We start from the raw sequence: 16,925 nt of genomic DNA on the forward strand, positions 1-16,925 counted from the left end.
TACTCACTAACCCCTGTGTGATTATCCCACAGTGAGAGTACAGCTGTAGGACCAGGGTATCTGGCTGAGGGCACCAGTAAGAAAGAGGGAGCATCTGGAATCCAAATGATTTGTCCTAAACAAGGGTATAGATTCTGGGAGAAATATTTGGAGGTGGCAACTAATGCTCTGAAAAAAGAAATCATTTCAGTCCTAACTTGGAACATTTTTGTAAGCATATTTCTAATAAAGCTATAACTTCATTATGAGAAAATTAACATCTTACATTTTCGTCAAAGCCTTTTCTTCTGGCTTGTTCAGCCAAATCTTTGTTTTTCCTACTGAAAATATGAAAGAAAAATTAGAGGCACATGTCAGTAAATAGGGAAATGCCAGCATAAAATACAAGCAGATTTATATAAAGGTTCTGAGTTGCATTTCTATTCTTTCTGATATCTGACTTTTTGGAAAATGTGGTCATTAAGAAGTTACTCAGAGAATTACATTTCTAACTATAAAAAAGTATTTATGTCCCATTGTCAGAGGTGTGGGTTTGGAAAGCATTTTAATGACAAAGTGACTCAATAAATGTAAGTGTATTCTTAATGTTTTGTGTAAATGTTTTTATTTCAATAGCTAAATAAATGCATTAAATGTAGACTAAAATTGTCTCCTACCTTTAGAGAAGGAATTTCACCCTCTTGTCCAGCTTCTGTTAAGTTTTATTAGTGGTATGGCATAGCTTATATTTCTTTTAAATTAGCTTAGAGTTTCAAGACACTCTCAGAAGTTAAGCACTACCGGATTTACTAACATATTTAGAGCCAGCACTTTGGATGGTGGTGGTTTTGCTATCAAAATCTTACTCTCATAAGTTTCTTATACAATATAGAGATTTAAAATGGTAAATTAAAATTTTAAAGTCATCTTACCTTTTATTGTCTTCATCCTCTTGAGGTTTCTTTAGTTTGAGTTTTTTGAGCACATTGTTGTAACTCTGGACATAATAAAAAATAAAAAAATATATCCTGTATTGTTAATTTTTGGTCCAGGTAAAGGAAATATGGAATGCTTGTCTCTAGGGATTGCTACACTAAAGAAAAGTAGAGGCAAATGCTATGATTATCCTTCTTTTCAGTTTGTCAGCACTATGGTTTCTGCCTGCTGGTGCAAAGGAAACAGTTCTGTGGGCGTCAGACCTGCACTTGAAAAAAAACACACCCTTTAAAAAGTACTTTAACAAACAACATATATGCATAGCCCATGGTCACAGACAACAGTGGGGCTGGGAGATAGGTGGGCAAAGAGGGGAGGAAGGGAGAACATTTGTAATAGTGTCAACAATAAAAATAAAGTACTGTTAACAGTTTTTGCATTAAAGATGTTAACACACTGTGGCCCATATGGCTCAGTTAGTTGGGCATCGTCCTGTGCACAGAAAGATTGCCTGTTTGGTTCCCAGTTAGGGCACTTGCCTGGGTTTCAGGCTTGATCCCCAGTAGGAAGCAGATGGTCAATATTTCTCTTCCGCAAATCAATAAAATAAAAAAGTTAAAATTAAAAAGTTAACACTTTAATGCATAGAACCAACATAATCAAGATAAATGATGAAACCACAAGGAAGTTCATTGGTGGACATATTAATAGTTTTCTTTTACACTTAAGTTCTTGGACACAGTTCTTAAATCCCACTAACCCTACACCTGTTAGGACCTTTTTCATGTTAAGTGTTTTAGTTAAAGCTGTGGCTATGCAGAGGTAGGCAAGATGGTTTGTACACACATGACATTGCTACCATCCAAAGTGAGGTAGTATCAAAAGGACAGAGAAGGCCCGGCCTGTGTGGCTTAGTGGTTGAGCATTGACCCAGGAACCAAGAGGTCATGGTTCATTTCCCAGTCAGAGTACATGTCCATGTTGCGGGCGTGGTACCCATTGGGGGGCATGCAGGAGGCAGCCAATCAATGATGCTTCTCATCGATGTCTCTCTCCCTCTCCCTCTCTAAAAATCAATAAAAACATATTTTAAAAAGAAATAGAGGCCAGAGAAGATTCCTTTGTTGGAGGAAATAGACTGTCAGTGAGAGAATATACTTGGGGTCAGAGAATGACATGAGCAGAGGAGAGAGTGAGAGGAAGCATAGTAAATAGCACTGTGCTTACAACATTGGCTGGGACCTACCATACTGGAAATGGAGGCATAGGAGGTAGAAATTCTATAGTTAGATGACTGTAAAGAAAGATAGTTTGGGGCTGTGAGACTTTAGAAGGGCCCTGAATGTTTGGGTAAAGAATTTGAAATAATTTATTTGAATATTATTCAAATAAATATTTGAATATTATTTTCTTAGCCCTGGCCCATTTGGTTCAGTGGCTAGAGCATCAGCCTGCGGACTGAAGCGTCACAGATTTGATTCTGGTCAGGAGCAGATACCTGGGTTGCAGGCTCGATCCCTGCCAGGTCAGGGCGCATGTGGGAGGCAACCAGTCGATGTCTCTCTCACATCGATGTTTCTCGGTGTCTCCATTCCTTTCACTCTTTCCAAAAATCAATGGGAAAATATTCTTGGGTGAGAGTTAACAATAAGAATAATAAGAATTTGAACTTTTTTTGATAGGCCTGGGGAAACTGAAGAATTTTGAGCAGAAAAATGATATGCTCAGAGCTGGCCTGGCACAGGAAAGAGGCTAGAACAGGTAAGATGTTACTATACAAAAGCCTGGGTGAAAAGTACTGAGGGCCCTGATAAAGTGGTGACAGAATTAAGAGTGTCCTTGAGTTCCACATACATGAGCAAAAACTAGACAAGCTGCCGGGAGCCGGTCCATCCATGCTGTTTCAAGGGACCTGGCATATATGGCATACTGTTCTTAATATGTTTGCTCACCTTCTTGGCACTATGTGTTTTCACCAAGGTCACCTCTCTGAGAAAAGTTGTTTCCCCAGGTAGGGATTTTCCCCTGAAGTTAGGGAGGGAATAAAACCCCTTAACTAAGTGCCAGGCGGGTAATTAATCACTTTAGCTACGAATAGTCATGCTTAAGCTACATAATCTTTACTCCCTGGAATGGAGATAAGAAACGCCCTAACCTTTGGAATAGAGATTGATAGGATTGGAATCAACTGGTATAAATACAGATGTAACAAGACAACAGGAGACAGAACCTACACAGAACCTAGAGACAGAAGAACTTTGCTGGAGAGAACATGGCAAAAGATCCTGGACAGAAACTGGGCACAGAACCTAGAGAGAGAACATGGCAAAAGATCCTGGACAGAAACTGGCCACAGAACCTAGAGACAGAACCTGGCTACAGAACCTGGGTAGAACATGGCAAGAGAACCTGACTAGAACCTGGTGACTGAACCTGGTTGGAGAACCTGGACATCACCTGGCTGGAGAACCTAGCAAGAGAACATGGACACAGAACCTGGCTGGAGATCCTGACCAGAACTTGGCTAGAGATCCTGGCTAGGCTGCTGATCAACTGAACGCTGTCTCCGTGTCATTCCTTCTTCGCCCACTCCGTCCACACCTTTGGGGACCCCTGGACCTGCTGGGGTTGGACCCCAGCAACAAGCCTTGGCAGCAGATTATATAAGCGACAAGGAAATAAGTCCAAGGTATTAGAGCCTAGGGTACCTGAGAAGAGTGTTGTCATTAATGGAAATAGGAAAGTGAGGAAGGTAAGGCACATGGAGTTCTGAGTTTAGATTGTTTATAGAAATTAGCCAGCATCTAAATGGAAAACTTTTGGATGTTTATTCAGTGCTTTGCATTTAGTAAATAGCCCAATTACTATTTGATACATTAAACTCTGAAATAATTTTGGTCACGTTTTTTTAAAAAGCCAGAGAGTTTATTTCACTGCCCTGGTAGTGAAATAATACAAAAATGATTATCACTGGGCCAAACCAAAAAAACGCACACACTCTCCTCAAAAACACACACACCAGAACCAGAACCCACTTTTGGGTTTAAGTGTTATTCAAACTACAAGCGTATAAACTGAACAAGATTTGTCTTAGAATTCTAATTAGGAAAAGAATTTGACATACCTTCTTAATCATTTCACCAAGTTTAAAAGATGGTCTTCTGCCTAATGAATAATCATCTTGCACTTCCGAATAGGTATAATTAATTATTGCCAAGAACATGTTCTGGAGAGAAATATTCAAATAAGAAATTATTTCAATAAACATTTAGTTTAAATGTTAGTGATTTTGGCAAGTGCAGTAAAAATTAGATTTAAATTTTAAAAGTAACTCATATGGTCAGATGGTCAGTAATAGAGAAATTGCTCTGAAGACTAAAATATAGTAGACTGGGTAATGTGTAGTTTGTGGACCTAGGCAGACATGTTTATGGAAAATAAACAGAATTTAAAATAGTGCATATGAGTGGTTACTTATATATGCATTAGTCAATGTGAAGTGTTCTGACAGCTAACCAGTGGTACTATAATTTCTTCTAAGTTGTTCATTTTTCACTCTAAAATATTTACGCAAAAAAGGAAACATATATGGTCATTCTTACCAATAGGACAAAGACTATGAAAAAGATGAAGGTGATGAAGTAAATGGGTCCCAAGATACGATTTTCTTGCTGAATAGCAGCAAAATTAAAATCCCCAAGAATAATTCGAAACTGTGCAAATCTTTGATGAGAAGAAAGAAAAAGATTAGAAAATATTATATCCCTTTATACATGCATGACAACTGATGGGGGTTACCAATGTGTTTAGGAAAGTATTTAGCTGTGTATGGCATATACTATATGGCTTTAGTTATGTTACAGCACAGAGTTCTATAAAACTGGATGTAGAAAATTCCCCTGAAGGCAAGACTTGAGGTACCTCAATAGATGAACAGGTAGTCCAGGAAATGTTGGGCTTCAATTTATTTAACTAATGTCAACCCAATGTTTACCTGCAAGATTTGAACCTTGAGCTACTTTTTTACCAACTGATCTTCACAGTGGCCTCCTTAGCTATTCCTGTGCCTTTCTAAAGCTTAGAATACTTTCACTTTGTTCAAGTGATTTTCAACTTGTACCTAGAACCAAGAGCCCTAAAATGTCTTCTGATATCAATGATGTTTAATTTTTGCTCTTCTTTGAAAATAAAGAGCCAATAATTAGTCACTTGCTGAGTCTCAAACATGATCCTGAGGTTTATTTTATTCTCTTTAATAACAATAAAAACTTGGTTTTGAAGTGAAATAGCATTTAAAATATTTTTTTAATTCTTTTAAAGATGGAAAATTAAGAAATTAAGGCTTAGAAGTAGCGGTAGAATTAGAATCTCTTAATCTGAGGTCTTATATTCTCATTAATTTGCAGTGGCATTGCCAGACACATCAGGGGTATGTAATAAATTATGTGAGTTCTGTTTATTAAGGGGGAATCTGGGAAGGAATTTTTGAAAGTATGTAGATACTTTGCATGATTGGCCAGTCAGTCAAAAGGGAGAGCGCTTCTTGTTACTTGTTGCTTTAGCCAATCACATAAAGGGTCATAGGGCTAGCTACCAAGAAGGAAGAAAATGCGTTCAAAGAAATCAACTATTTGGAGTCCTGGGACTCAGAGTTATCTGGAATTTCATTCCTAATACCCAAAACCTTATTAAGTCATGCTCAAAGTATTTATCCAGCTTTTAATACTGGTTTGTAATGCTCTTCTACACAAGGTAAAAAGAGAAATGCTAAATTGCAAAGAGTCCAAAATTTTGCAACAAATCAAATGATTTTTCCTTTTTGGGATAGGAGAATAAAAGGTTCTGTTTTAGGGGAGAAACTAAGATGGCGGCATAGATAAACACCGGGAAATTGCTGCTTCCCAAAATAATCGATAAATGCATCAAAAACACAAGGTGGACATCATCCAGAACTACAGGAGGGCTGGCTGAGTGTAAATTCTACAACTAGAAGGAGAGAAAAGCACACTGTGAGCGGGAGGAGCTGCGGAGGTGGAGTGCAGAGGTACGGAGGCTCGTGCGCGCGGAAAGGGTCTGGCACCTGAGGACGCGGCTGTCTTTTTGAATCCGGAGGGAGACACAAGCTCCCGACGGCTCTGAAATCCGGTTCCGGGAAGTCTCTGGGGACCCAGGACTCATATGGGGAAATACTGGACTGTCTGGCAGCAGGCGAGCTTGAGAGCGGCTTTCCCTCAGAGGTGCTTGCAGCCGTTGCCGGGACACTGGAACTCGCGACTCCTTAGGGCAGGGCTGAGGCTCCGCCATAGCTGCTTTCTCTGCCCTTTGATTCCTTGAGACCCCGCCCCACCCAGGCTGCTGCAGAGGCTTTTGCATATGAATGCCCCGGCCATTTGCAACCTGTAATTACCTAACCGCAGCCGGGCCACATAGACCCAGAGCTTCCAAGAGAAGGCCCAAGGCCCCACAGCGGCTTGCATTGCTACACAGCTGAGCATCATCCAAAAAAAAGGAAGGGGAATCTGCAGTTCTCTTCGTAGTCCCTGCTGTGTAACCTCAGGCAGAGGCTAAATTAGCACCTCCTTAGATCCAAGAGCCACTGTACCCAGTGGTCAGAGGGGAACCATCCAGATCACAACTCCTCAGATCCATAAGGGACACACTCAGGGGGCAGTCTCAGTGAGCACCAAAGCCCCACTGAAGCAAGTCTTGCCCCAGAAGGGTGTCTCCAGCACAGAAGTTCTCCCACTGCAGACACAGCTGATTCTTGCTGCCAATTGCCCTGGAGGTCAATTCCTCCCAGTGATCCTACAACAACCAAGGCATAGCTACAACAAGACTGTGCACAAAGCCCACGAGGGGGTGCACCAAGAGTGTCCACCCCAGGTAACTGGGGAGGCTGAGCCACTGGGCCCTAGAGGACACCTAGCACACAAAGCCACTCTATCAACACAGGGAAGCAGCCAAAATGCGGAGACAAAGAAACAGGTCACAAATGGCAGAAATGGAGGAAAGCAAATGACTGGATATAGAGTTCAAGGCCACGTTTATAAGGTTTTTCAAGAATTTTATGGAAACCGCCGATAAATTTAATGAGTCCCTCAATAAGTATAGTGAGACCATGGAGGACATGAAAAAGGACCAACTAGAAATTAAGCATACACTGGCTGAAATAAAGAATAATCTACGGAGATCCAACAGCAGACAAGAGGATCCCAAAAATCAAGTCAAAGATTTGAAATACAAAGTAACAAAAAATACCCAACTGAAAAAGAAAAAAGAAAAGAGATTCCAAAAATATGAAGATAGTGTAAGGAGCCTCTGGGACAACTTCAAGCGTACCAACATCAGAATTATAGGGGTACCAGAAGAAGAGAGAGGGCAAGATATTGAAAACCTATTTGAAGAAATAATGACAGAAAACTTCCCCCACCTGGTGAAAGAAATAGACTTACAAGTCCAGGAAGCGCAGAGAACCCCAAACAAAAGGAATCCAAAGAGGACCACACCAAGACACATCATAATTAAAATGCCAAGAGCAAAAGACAAAGAGAGAATCTTAAAAGCAGCAAGAGAAAGACAGTCAGTTACCTACAAGGGAGTACCCATACGACTGTCGGCTGATTTCTCAACAGAAACCATGCAGGCCAGAAGGGAGTGGCAAGAAATATTCAAAGTGATGAATAGCAAGAACCTATAACCAAGATTACTCTACCCAGCAAAGCTATCATGTAGAATTGAAGGTCAGATAAAGAGCTTCACAGACAAGAAAAAGCTAAAGGAGTTCATCACCACCAAACCAGCATTATATGAAATGCTGAAAGGTATTCTTTAAGAAGAGGAAGAAGAAAAAGGAACTCTTACCATTTGCCACAGCATGGATGGAACTGGAGAGCGGATAAATACCACATGATCTCACTCATTTGTGGAATATAATGAACAACATAAACTGATGAACAAGGACTGATCCAGAGACAGAGAGGCATTGATTGGACTGTCGGGCTTTGGAGGGAGGGTAGGGGAGGGTGGGGGTAAGGGGGAAAGATCAACCAAAGGACTTACATGCAGGCATATAGGCCTAACCAATGGACACGGACAACGGGGGGGGGGGGTGAGGGCATGAGCGGGGGGGGGGGGGGGTAGAGGGTAACGTGGGGACAAGGACACATATGTAATATCTTAATCAATAAAAATATATTTTAAAAAAAAGGTTCTGTTTTAATATTTCTAACTTGATCTTTTTTTAAACACACACACACACACACACACACACACACACACACGTTTTTTTATTGATTTCAGAGAGAAGGGAGAGAGACATAGAAACATCAGTGATGAAAGAGAATCGATTGGCTGCCTCCTGCTGGGGATCAAGTCTACTACCTGGGCATATGCCCTTGATCAGAATCGAACCCGAGACCCTTCAGTCCGGAGATGGACACTCTATCCACTGAGCCAAACCACCTAGGGCTAGCCCAGGACATCTTAATTCAAGTTTAAGATATGAGATTCCTTGGAAATCTAGGTGATTAAACTCAGGCTTCAAGTCACTATAAGGGGTTTACTTTTAACTTGAGGCTGGAACACTTTAGGCTTCCTGCTTGATTTGTAAAGAGGTTATCTGAAAATCCACCTTTGCCCTCCACCCCCTAACACAAACACACATGCAGGTCCTGGGCATTGTCTTTTGTCTCCTTCCGAAGAGGTGGTCAGAAACACAGTTTCTCAACTTTTTCTAGATCAGCAAAAATGCCTTCAGGGTGGAGATTTTGGGAAGATGGTAAGAAAAACTCAGAATCTGTCTCCTCACCGAGACAACAATCACATCGGCAGCTGTCTGGTCTGATATAATTATTTTGGAATGCTGGAGTCTGTTGAAGGCTCACAACTTCCAAGGAAAGGCTCAGACAATTTTGTTCAATTCTAGTTTTTAGTTTGGCAGTAGATACCCATCTCCCACCTCCATCCCATGGCCTACAACTGTGCATGTATTCCTGGAATAGTTTACACGCAGCTCGTGGGAGCCAGGATGGGCAATAAGGACCCTGTTCTCCAGTCATCAGGGGTTTGTGTTCTGATTGCTGCTTCTGATCACAGAGGTGCAGACACAGAGGCAGGTGTTCTCCACATCTTTGTTGTAAGCTCCTTCTCCCCGCAGCTGAAGCAATGTCCTTGGGATTTAAAGGGCTAGTGCCCTTCCTCCCCCTTCATTTTTCTCTTTTTCCCCTTTTGGGAGATACTATAGCCTAGGATGGTATTCAAAACCAACTGCATATATGGAGGAATTAGAAATTCACCATGCATGCCCTAAGGAAAACACAGGCTCAGAAAAGACCTAAAAAAACATTAAGTTTACATCTTAGGCTGATACTTAGTATGGAGACAGTCTGCAATAACAACAAACGCAGCAAACTCTGGGGAAGGGGAAGAATCTAACTTACAGAGTTAACACATTATTACACTCAAATGTCCAGTTTTCAACAACAACAAAATGACAAGACATACAAAGGTACAGTAAGGCCCACTAAAAGGAAAGAAATAAACCAATAGAAATAATTTTAGACAAAGATCAGATGGCAGGCCTGCTAGACAAAGACTTTAAAACAAACCATGTTAAAGATGTTCAAAGTACTAAGAAGACATGGAGAAAGTAAAGAAAAGGACATATGAATAAAATGGAAATATAAATAAAAAGTAAAAAATTATAGAGCTAAAGATCAATAACTGAAATGAAAATTCACCAAAAAAAAATAATTTTTTTTCACCAGAGGAATTCAAAAGCAGATTTGAACAAGCAGAAGGAATAAAAATCAGTGAATTTGAAGATTATTATTGAGTCTGAGGAACAGAAAAAAAAAGATTGAAGAAAAGCAAGCAGAGCTAAGGGACCTTGGGGCCATCAAGTGAGCCAACATATGTGTAAGCACGTGAAATCACTATCACTAATTAGGGAAATGCAAATCAAAACCACAATGAAATATCTCATACCCATTAGGATAGCTACTAAAAAAAAAAAAAAAAAAAAAAAGACTGGAAAATAAAAAGTTGACAAGGGTGTAGAGAAGTTGAAACCCTTATGCACTGCTAGTGGGGATGCCAAATCATATAGCCACTGTGGGAAAGTTTGGCAGTTCCTAAAAAAAAATTCAAAATATACCCTAGCTGGTTTTACTCAGTGGATAGAACGTTGGCCTGTGGACCAAAAGGTCCCTGGTTTGATTCTGATCAAGGGCATGTACCTTGGTTTTAGGCTCCTCCCCAGCCTGCGCCTTGGTTGGGGCTCATGTAGGAGGCAACCAATTGATGTGTTTCTCTCACATCGATGTTTCTCTGTGTCTTTCCCTCTCTTCCACTCTCCCTAAAAAATCAATGGAAAAATATTCTTCCGTGAGGATTAACAAACAAAAAATTCAAAATAGAATTACTATATGATCTAGCACTTTTACCTTAGGGCATATACCCCAAAGAATTACTGGTAAAAGAGCCGCAGGGAGATATTTGTACAGCCATGTGCTCAATAATTAAAATATGGAAGCAAACCACTGACAGATTAATGGATGAGCAAAATATGGTATAAACATATATGGACTATTATTCAGCCTAAAAAAGGAAGGAAATTCTGACATGCTCTACAACACTGTTATGCTAAAGTGGAATAAATCAGTCACAAAAGGACAAATACTGTATTATTCTCTAGGTGCCTACAGTAGTCAAAATCACAGGGACAAAAAGTAGAACAGTGGTTGCCAGGGTCTGGGATAAGCAGGGAGATGAAGAGTTCTTTTTTACTGGGTATAGAGTTTCAGTTTTGCAAAATTAAAAAGGGTTCCGGAGATGAGTGGTGGTGATGGTTGCACAATATAAGTATGCTTAATATCACTGAACTGTACCTTACAAGACATGGTTAAGATGATAAATTTATGTGTATTTTACCACAATAAAAAAAATTCTTACTGACTTAAAAAAAGCCCTCAGGGCAAAAGTAGCATTGGGTGCTGGGCTTCTCTGGATTCTTGCCTTCAGATTGTGGCCCAGTTATTACTCGCTTTTTTGTTAGTTCTAAAGAATTTCAATGTTTTCCAGCTTTTTCAATTGTCCTGAAGAGTTGGTTGATCTGAATAATCTAGGACATCATTACCAAGCACAAAAATACCCTCAACCCATTCCAGAGTTCTCTACTTTTTTCTGTGGCTTATACCTCCAATTTTCCTACCAACCAAGGTAAGACAAATTTCTGCGGTTCTGTAAATTACTACATTTATATTCAATATTTAATACAACTACGTTTTAAGTAACATTTGAATTGATATCCTAGGAAATGACCAAAAAGTTGTTAAAACTGCAAATATTCTTTACTCAGGATAAGCTAATTAGACATTTTAAAAAAGATTTTTTTGTAATGTTTTATTGACTTCAGAGAAATGAAGGGAGAGGGAGAGAGAGATAGAAACATCAATGATGAGAGAGAATCATCAGTCAGCTGTCTCCTGCATGATCCCCTACTGGTGATCAAGCCCAAAATCCAGGCATGTGCCCTCACAGGGAATAAAACCTTGATCTCCTGGTTCATAGATTGACGCTCAACCCCTGAGCCACACTGATCGGGTTAATTAGACTTCTTAAATTATAGGTTGTTTGAAGTTGAGAAGGATCTTTGGAAGTGATTTAGATCAATCCCTTCATTTACAGATAAAGAAATTAGGGTCTAGAAATGTTAAATAGCAAATGGCAGAATTGGAAAAGTAGAGTTAAATCCTCTTGGTTTCTACCCTACTCTTCCCACTACTGATTTAGTACAGGTTTATTTCAGAAAAATGTTATTACATTTTATAACACTGGTACTTCAATTATTTATATGTGGATGGTGAAAAGAGGGCAACCTAAGACATTTCTTTAGACCAGATGTCCCCAAAATCAACAGAAAGGGTCATGGACAAATATGTTCTTAACTAAAGTTAAGAAAGTGATTGGGGTTTTTCTCACAGCCATTACTTTGCACTGCAAATTTTCCCAATCTTACTTAAATCTGAGGCCATTTCCCCGCAGACAATTTTGGTCTAGAGTCCACAGAGTGTGTTTTGAGAATTGATATTTTAGAATATCATAGTTTACTTATACTGACAGAGCTTGCTTTACCTACTTGAAAAGTGGAGTAAATTTATTAAAATTATTCAGTTTTAAAGGAAAGCCTGAATACTTTTCTAAGGATTCTAATTAGTTTTATAAGTTTGTTGCCTGCTGATTGCTTTATGTGTATAAAGCTATTTTTAAAACACAGCTTTCCCAGAGCAGCAAAGAGCAATCAGGTCAACATCAATAAAAGGATTCTAAAGATGGAGGCCTCTAAAGAAAACACAATTTCCTTTGCTCAGAGACATGGAGCCAATTTCTTTTATCTTAGGTAAAATTTTCACTTCTAGTGAGAAATGAAAATTATTTTTCCAACTTAACCTAGTAACTCTTAAAAAAATGGTATCACCATCCATTTGGATCTTTCAATGCCTAACCATACTTTGAGTATGACATACTTAGCTGTTAGTGAAAATATAAAACCAAGTTTAAAGTTATTAAAGCTTATGTTACTACTTAACATAGATCTTTCCGTGATTTTTTTGTTATAAATTGGAAAATATAATTACATTTATATGAAGAGCTTACATGGAATTTTGAAAAGTAGAAAAGTCGTCAACCTGTGATCCAAAAACAAGAAATCCTAACTGGGCATAAGCAAGGAGTATTATAAAAAACATGATGGCAAATCCTACTATGTCTTTGATACAGCAGGACAAGGTTGATGACAGCTGAGACATTGTGTTATTAAAGCTTATGAATTTGAATATCTGAAAAAGAACATAGTTAATTGAAATAGGATATTAAAGATTATAATTACTTAGAATAAGTTAAATTAGCTTCAGAAAAAAAATCTGCTTTAATTTCAAAGAGGTGTTTAATGATAGGGGTATTTAAGGACGTGTCAGCAATCATTATATTGCCAAACTACTTGTAAAATTACTGTATAGTTAAGGATATTCTTTTGTTTTTTCATGCTTTGTAGTTTAAGTTCCCATTTTGATATCTAATATAAAAATATTATATCTATTCTATTGTATCGAATATAATAAACTATAAATACCTTTATCCATGCAAAAAAGACGATAATAGCAAGCATATTGTTGTAAAAAATGCGCCAGTGTGCGAGCAAATAGAAGTCTGAATATTCTTCAGTACGTTTTAACAGCTGTTCAAGTAAGAGAAAAATTTGTATTTTACAGAATAAGTTGAAGAAAATGGTCAAAAAACACAGCTATATGGGGAAAAAAGAGAAGGGTTAAATTAGAGGCTATTTCTACCTCTAAATCTCCTGCAGTCTATGAAGAAGCACATGAAAAAGTTCATCAAAAGTTCAACAAAAGGGAGGGAGAGATAAAACATAGGGTTTTAGTACATGGAAGTAAGCCTTAATTTATAGAAGTTTAATCATCATAAATGTAGAAAAATATTGATCAACCTGACCATCCTACTCTGCCTGCTTGTTTCCTTGAGTCCTAAAACACAAATGTATATAGTGCTTCTATAATTCTGACTAGGCTGTAAGGATTTCTGCTCCATGTAACTACATGATACCTAAAGGTTTTATATTTCCACCATATAACACTACAAGGACAAAATTTTACAGTTTCAAACAAAGAAGCCCCGTTGGAACCCTTTAACTTCTTTAGAAGATTTCAGGACTAGATGTCAGAGCTTTATAACTGTCATGGAAATTTCCTTTTGATTTCCCTTGCCTGAAATAGTCAAATCATTAAACATGTAACACTATGCCTGCCATATGTTAAACATTATTGGGGGTACTAGAAAGGTAGATGGCACACTTTCTGATTCTGATAAACTTTCAATCTGGTTTTGGAAACAAGGCTTATCTATTAACTTGGCCAATAGGGGTGAAAGATCAGATTGTATACACCAGAAGTGTTTGTTCATTGTTCCTAAACCACGCTCTTACCTACCTACATCTCTGTTTATTTTATTATGTTCTAATGACCAGGACTGGCAGTATTCGAAGTTTCTTTCAGGGACTATTTCCCTATACTGGCGTCCTCTGTGCCCACAACCTACCCTCTAGCTGTTCAAACCTCCTCCCCCTTCAGTATTTTGTGTCTTTTAGCTATTCTTCCTAAATTCATTGTGAGGAGGAAAGCAGATTTAGGCAACAGAGAAAAGATCCATGATTTTCAACGTGATTGTAAAGAATAGATTTTTGAGTGGGGGTAGGTGAGACCTATTGTGCACATTAAATCATGATACCTATGGAATTACCTATTCCTCTAGGTTTATCCTGGTCCTCCCAAGAATCAAACCAGGAAAAAAAAAAAAAAGGCTTTTCCCTTTTGGAAGCACACCATTAGTATGTACTATAATAGTTCATTTTATGATTTGATATTTGAAGCTTTTAAAATAAGTTACGATGAATAAAAATTTCTGCTTTTTGCACCTCTTATTGATGGGTTCATATGTGAGTTCCTTCATACATGTGACTATATACTTACCACCAAAAGTAGTAATTCTAGCCAGTTCCAAATACGTTTGAAATAGGCAAACTTAAATTCTTTCATTTTGTTGCCTTCTTGTATTAGGAAGAGAGTAAACAAAATTAAAAATATGATTTCACAGAAAGCAATAAAATAATCATAGTAGCTAACATAGATGAGGAGTTTCACTGAGTAAAACTGCCATGAAGTAAGTATTCCTCCAGTTGCAGGGAATTCTGCCACCAACCTGTAAAATTAGATGTGTGCATTTCAGGCATTTATATTTCAGTACGTAATTCAGTGTGAAATTTCTAATCAGTGCTGATGTGTAATTTAATGATAACCAGTTATTTTATACAAAATATGTTTTCTTGAGGTCACGGGTTCAATTTGAAAAATTTCTACTGGATTTACTTATTTTTTTAATGACTGTACTCTTTATGTACTTTGCATATTTCCAGTGGTCAAAGACCAAGATAAATAAGAAAATGAGCTGTGATTTTAGCCAGACATTCATTCTATGCTACGTTTAGACTGTTTGTTCATAACTGGGAATACTAATTTATCTCCACAGGAGAATGAGATGATGTTCAAGAAAATGCTATACCGTTAGTTACTGTTATTAGTCAGGACTCCCCCCAAAATAAGTAATTCTTGAAAAGTCAGAGAAGGGAAATACACCCTCTTTCTTTACCTTATCAGATCACATATTCTAAATGTCAAGATCGCATATTCTACTAAAGCAAGTGTTATGTTTATTTTAGGCACTGATGTTAGATATGAAGATCTTTATGTAAATATAAGTATTAAATTGAATTCCATCACTAAATATAATAAGATTTTGAGGTTGTTCACTGTATTTCTAATGTTCTTCACAATTTCAGATAATTAAGAATTGGCAGTACTTTAAGAAACAAGCATCTCTATCACCATGTCACAAAGTTATTATTTCTACCTAAAGATATTAGCAAATCTTATTGGTACTGGAATAAGATGCTGCCAAAACAAGAACAAAAACAAAACAGCCAGTTAGTTAACAAATGGAAAGAACTATTGGTTTCACTTTGCACATAGTAGGTGTGCAATGTTGGATAAGTGAGCACAGTGAAAGAAACTCAATATTTTGATCTGAAGTGTAAACAGAGAAGCAAAAAGGGAGAAAAAGGACCGCATTTACTTTCCCAGATACAGTGTATAGAAAGGAAAACAAGTAGATGAGGTCTTAGTGAAAGCAACATACTTACTCACAATTACTGATTATATATACTACGAGATAAAAGTTTCAAAATCTGCTGTTTTTTTAAAAATAACATTTTAAAAGGTAACAAGGAATAAGTATAAAACCTAGAGAAAGGAAATCTGGATTTAATCTAGTATTACAAAGAGCTCTTCATATGCCTTTAAGTCAGTTACCCCAATGTTTCTACTCTTATTTAGGACATAGAAGTGATTTGTATGCTTCACTTGATAAGGACTTGTAGGAAGGGTGAATAATGTTGATAAAAAGCTCTGATTCCTTGATCAGCTGGTGTGGCTTGGCTGGTTGAGTGTCATGCGGTTATATTCCTGGTCAGGGCACATGCCCAGGTGGTGGGCTCGATGCCCAGTAGTGGTCCCGCAGGAGACAGCCTATTGATGTTACTCTCTCATTGATGTTTCTGTTCTCTCTTCCTCTTCCTTCCTCTCTCTCTCTAAAAAATCAATAAAAATATATTTTTTAGCCCTAACTGGTTTGGCTCAGTGGATAGAGTGTCGGCCTGAGGACTCAAGGGTCACAGGTTCAATTCCGGTCAAGGGCATGTACCTTGGTTGCGGGCACATACCCAGTAGGGAGTGTGCAGGAGGCAGCTGAATTGATGTTTCTCTCTCATCGATGTTTCTAACTCTCTATCCCTCTCCCTTCCTCTCTGTAAAAAATCAATAAAATATATATTAATATATATATATATATATATATATATATATATATATATATATATATATATATAATTTTAAAAAACCCAACAACTCTGATTCCTTAAAGAGAAGAACTTCAAAATAATAGGTATACTCTCCATTGGCTGCTTAAGGTAATTCACTTGTTTTATTCATTTTTACAAATTTTAAAGGCCATGATTGTGTTTCACTGTAACTATTGCACAAGGGAAAAATCCCCTAATCAGAGTAAACCCTAATTCCTGTTCCATTTGGAATAAAATTGTAAGGCTCATGAGGCAAAAGTGGTTCACCCATTCCCAGTTCACTTAGAGCAGTGGTTCTCAACCTTCCTAATGCCACGACCCTTTAATACAGTTCCTCATGTTGTGGTGACCCCCAACCATAAAATTATTTTCATTGCTACTTCATAACTGTAATTTTGCTACTTTTATGAATCATAATGTAAATATATGATATGCAGGATGTATTTTCATTGTTAAGTTTAATTATTTAAACAATTAAAGCATAGTATTAATTACAAAAACAATATGTAATTATATATGTGTT

General features: G+C 37.9%; 1 protein-coding gene and 1 long non-coding RNA gene across 5 annotated transcripts in view; one reads left to right on the forward strand and one right to left on the reverse strand.

The window, feature by feature from the left end:
* Positions 1-16,925, reverse strand: part of PKD2L2 (polycystin 2 like 2, transient receptor potential cation channel) — a 35,891-nt gene that overhangs the window by 9,462 nt on the left and 9,504 nt on the right. The window contains exons 6-12 of one of the 3 annotated variants that reach the window (XM_036314969.1): positions 14,460-14,688; positions 13,046-13,150; positions 12,571-12,752; positions 4,518-4,638; positions 4,040-4,141; positions 912-976; positions 266-320 (exon numbers count right to left, since the gene is read on the reverse strand). In XM_036314969.1, the coding sequence (XP_036170862.1) occupies positions 266-320; positions 912-976; positions 4,040-4,141; positions 4,518-4,638; positions 12,571-12,752; positions 13,046-13,150; positions 14,460-14,688 (859 nt within the window). Of the gene's footprint in view, positions 1-265; positions 321-911; positions 977-4,039; positions 4,142-4,517; positions 4,639-12,570; positions 12,753-13,045; positions 13,217-14,459; positions 14,689-16,925 lie in introns of all 3 variants that reach the window. The other 2 variants (XM_036314968.1, XM_036314970.1) reach the window with 2 other exon arrangements.
* LOC118659015 overlaps positions 2,420-16,925 on the forward strand; it is a 29,004-nt gene continuing 14,498 nt past the window's right edge. Inside the window, exons 1-2 of one of the 2 annotated variants that reach the window (XR_004968429.1) lie at positions 2,420-2,676; positions 10,996-11,133. This is a non-coding gene — a long non-coding RNA (uncharacterized LOC118659015). The remainder of the gene's footprint in view (positions 2,677-10,995; positions 11,134-16,925) is intronic. The other variant, XR_004968430.1, reaches the window with a different exon arrangement.

Source organism: Myotis myotis, unplaced genomic scaffold (assembly GCF_014108235.1).
Source record: "Myotis myotis isolate mMyoMyo1 unplaced genomic scaffold, mMyoMyo1.p scaffold_m19_p_6, whole genome shotgun sequence".
NCBI classification, from domain to species: domain Eukaryota; kingdom Metazoa; phylum Chordata; class Mammalia; order Chiroptera; family Vespertilionidae; genus Myotis; species Myotis myotis.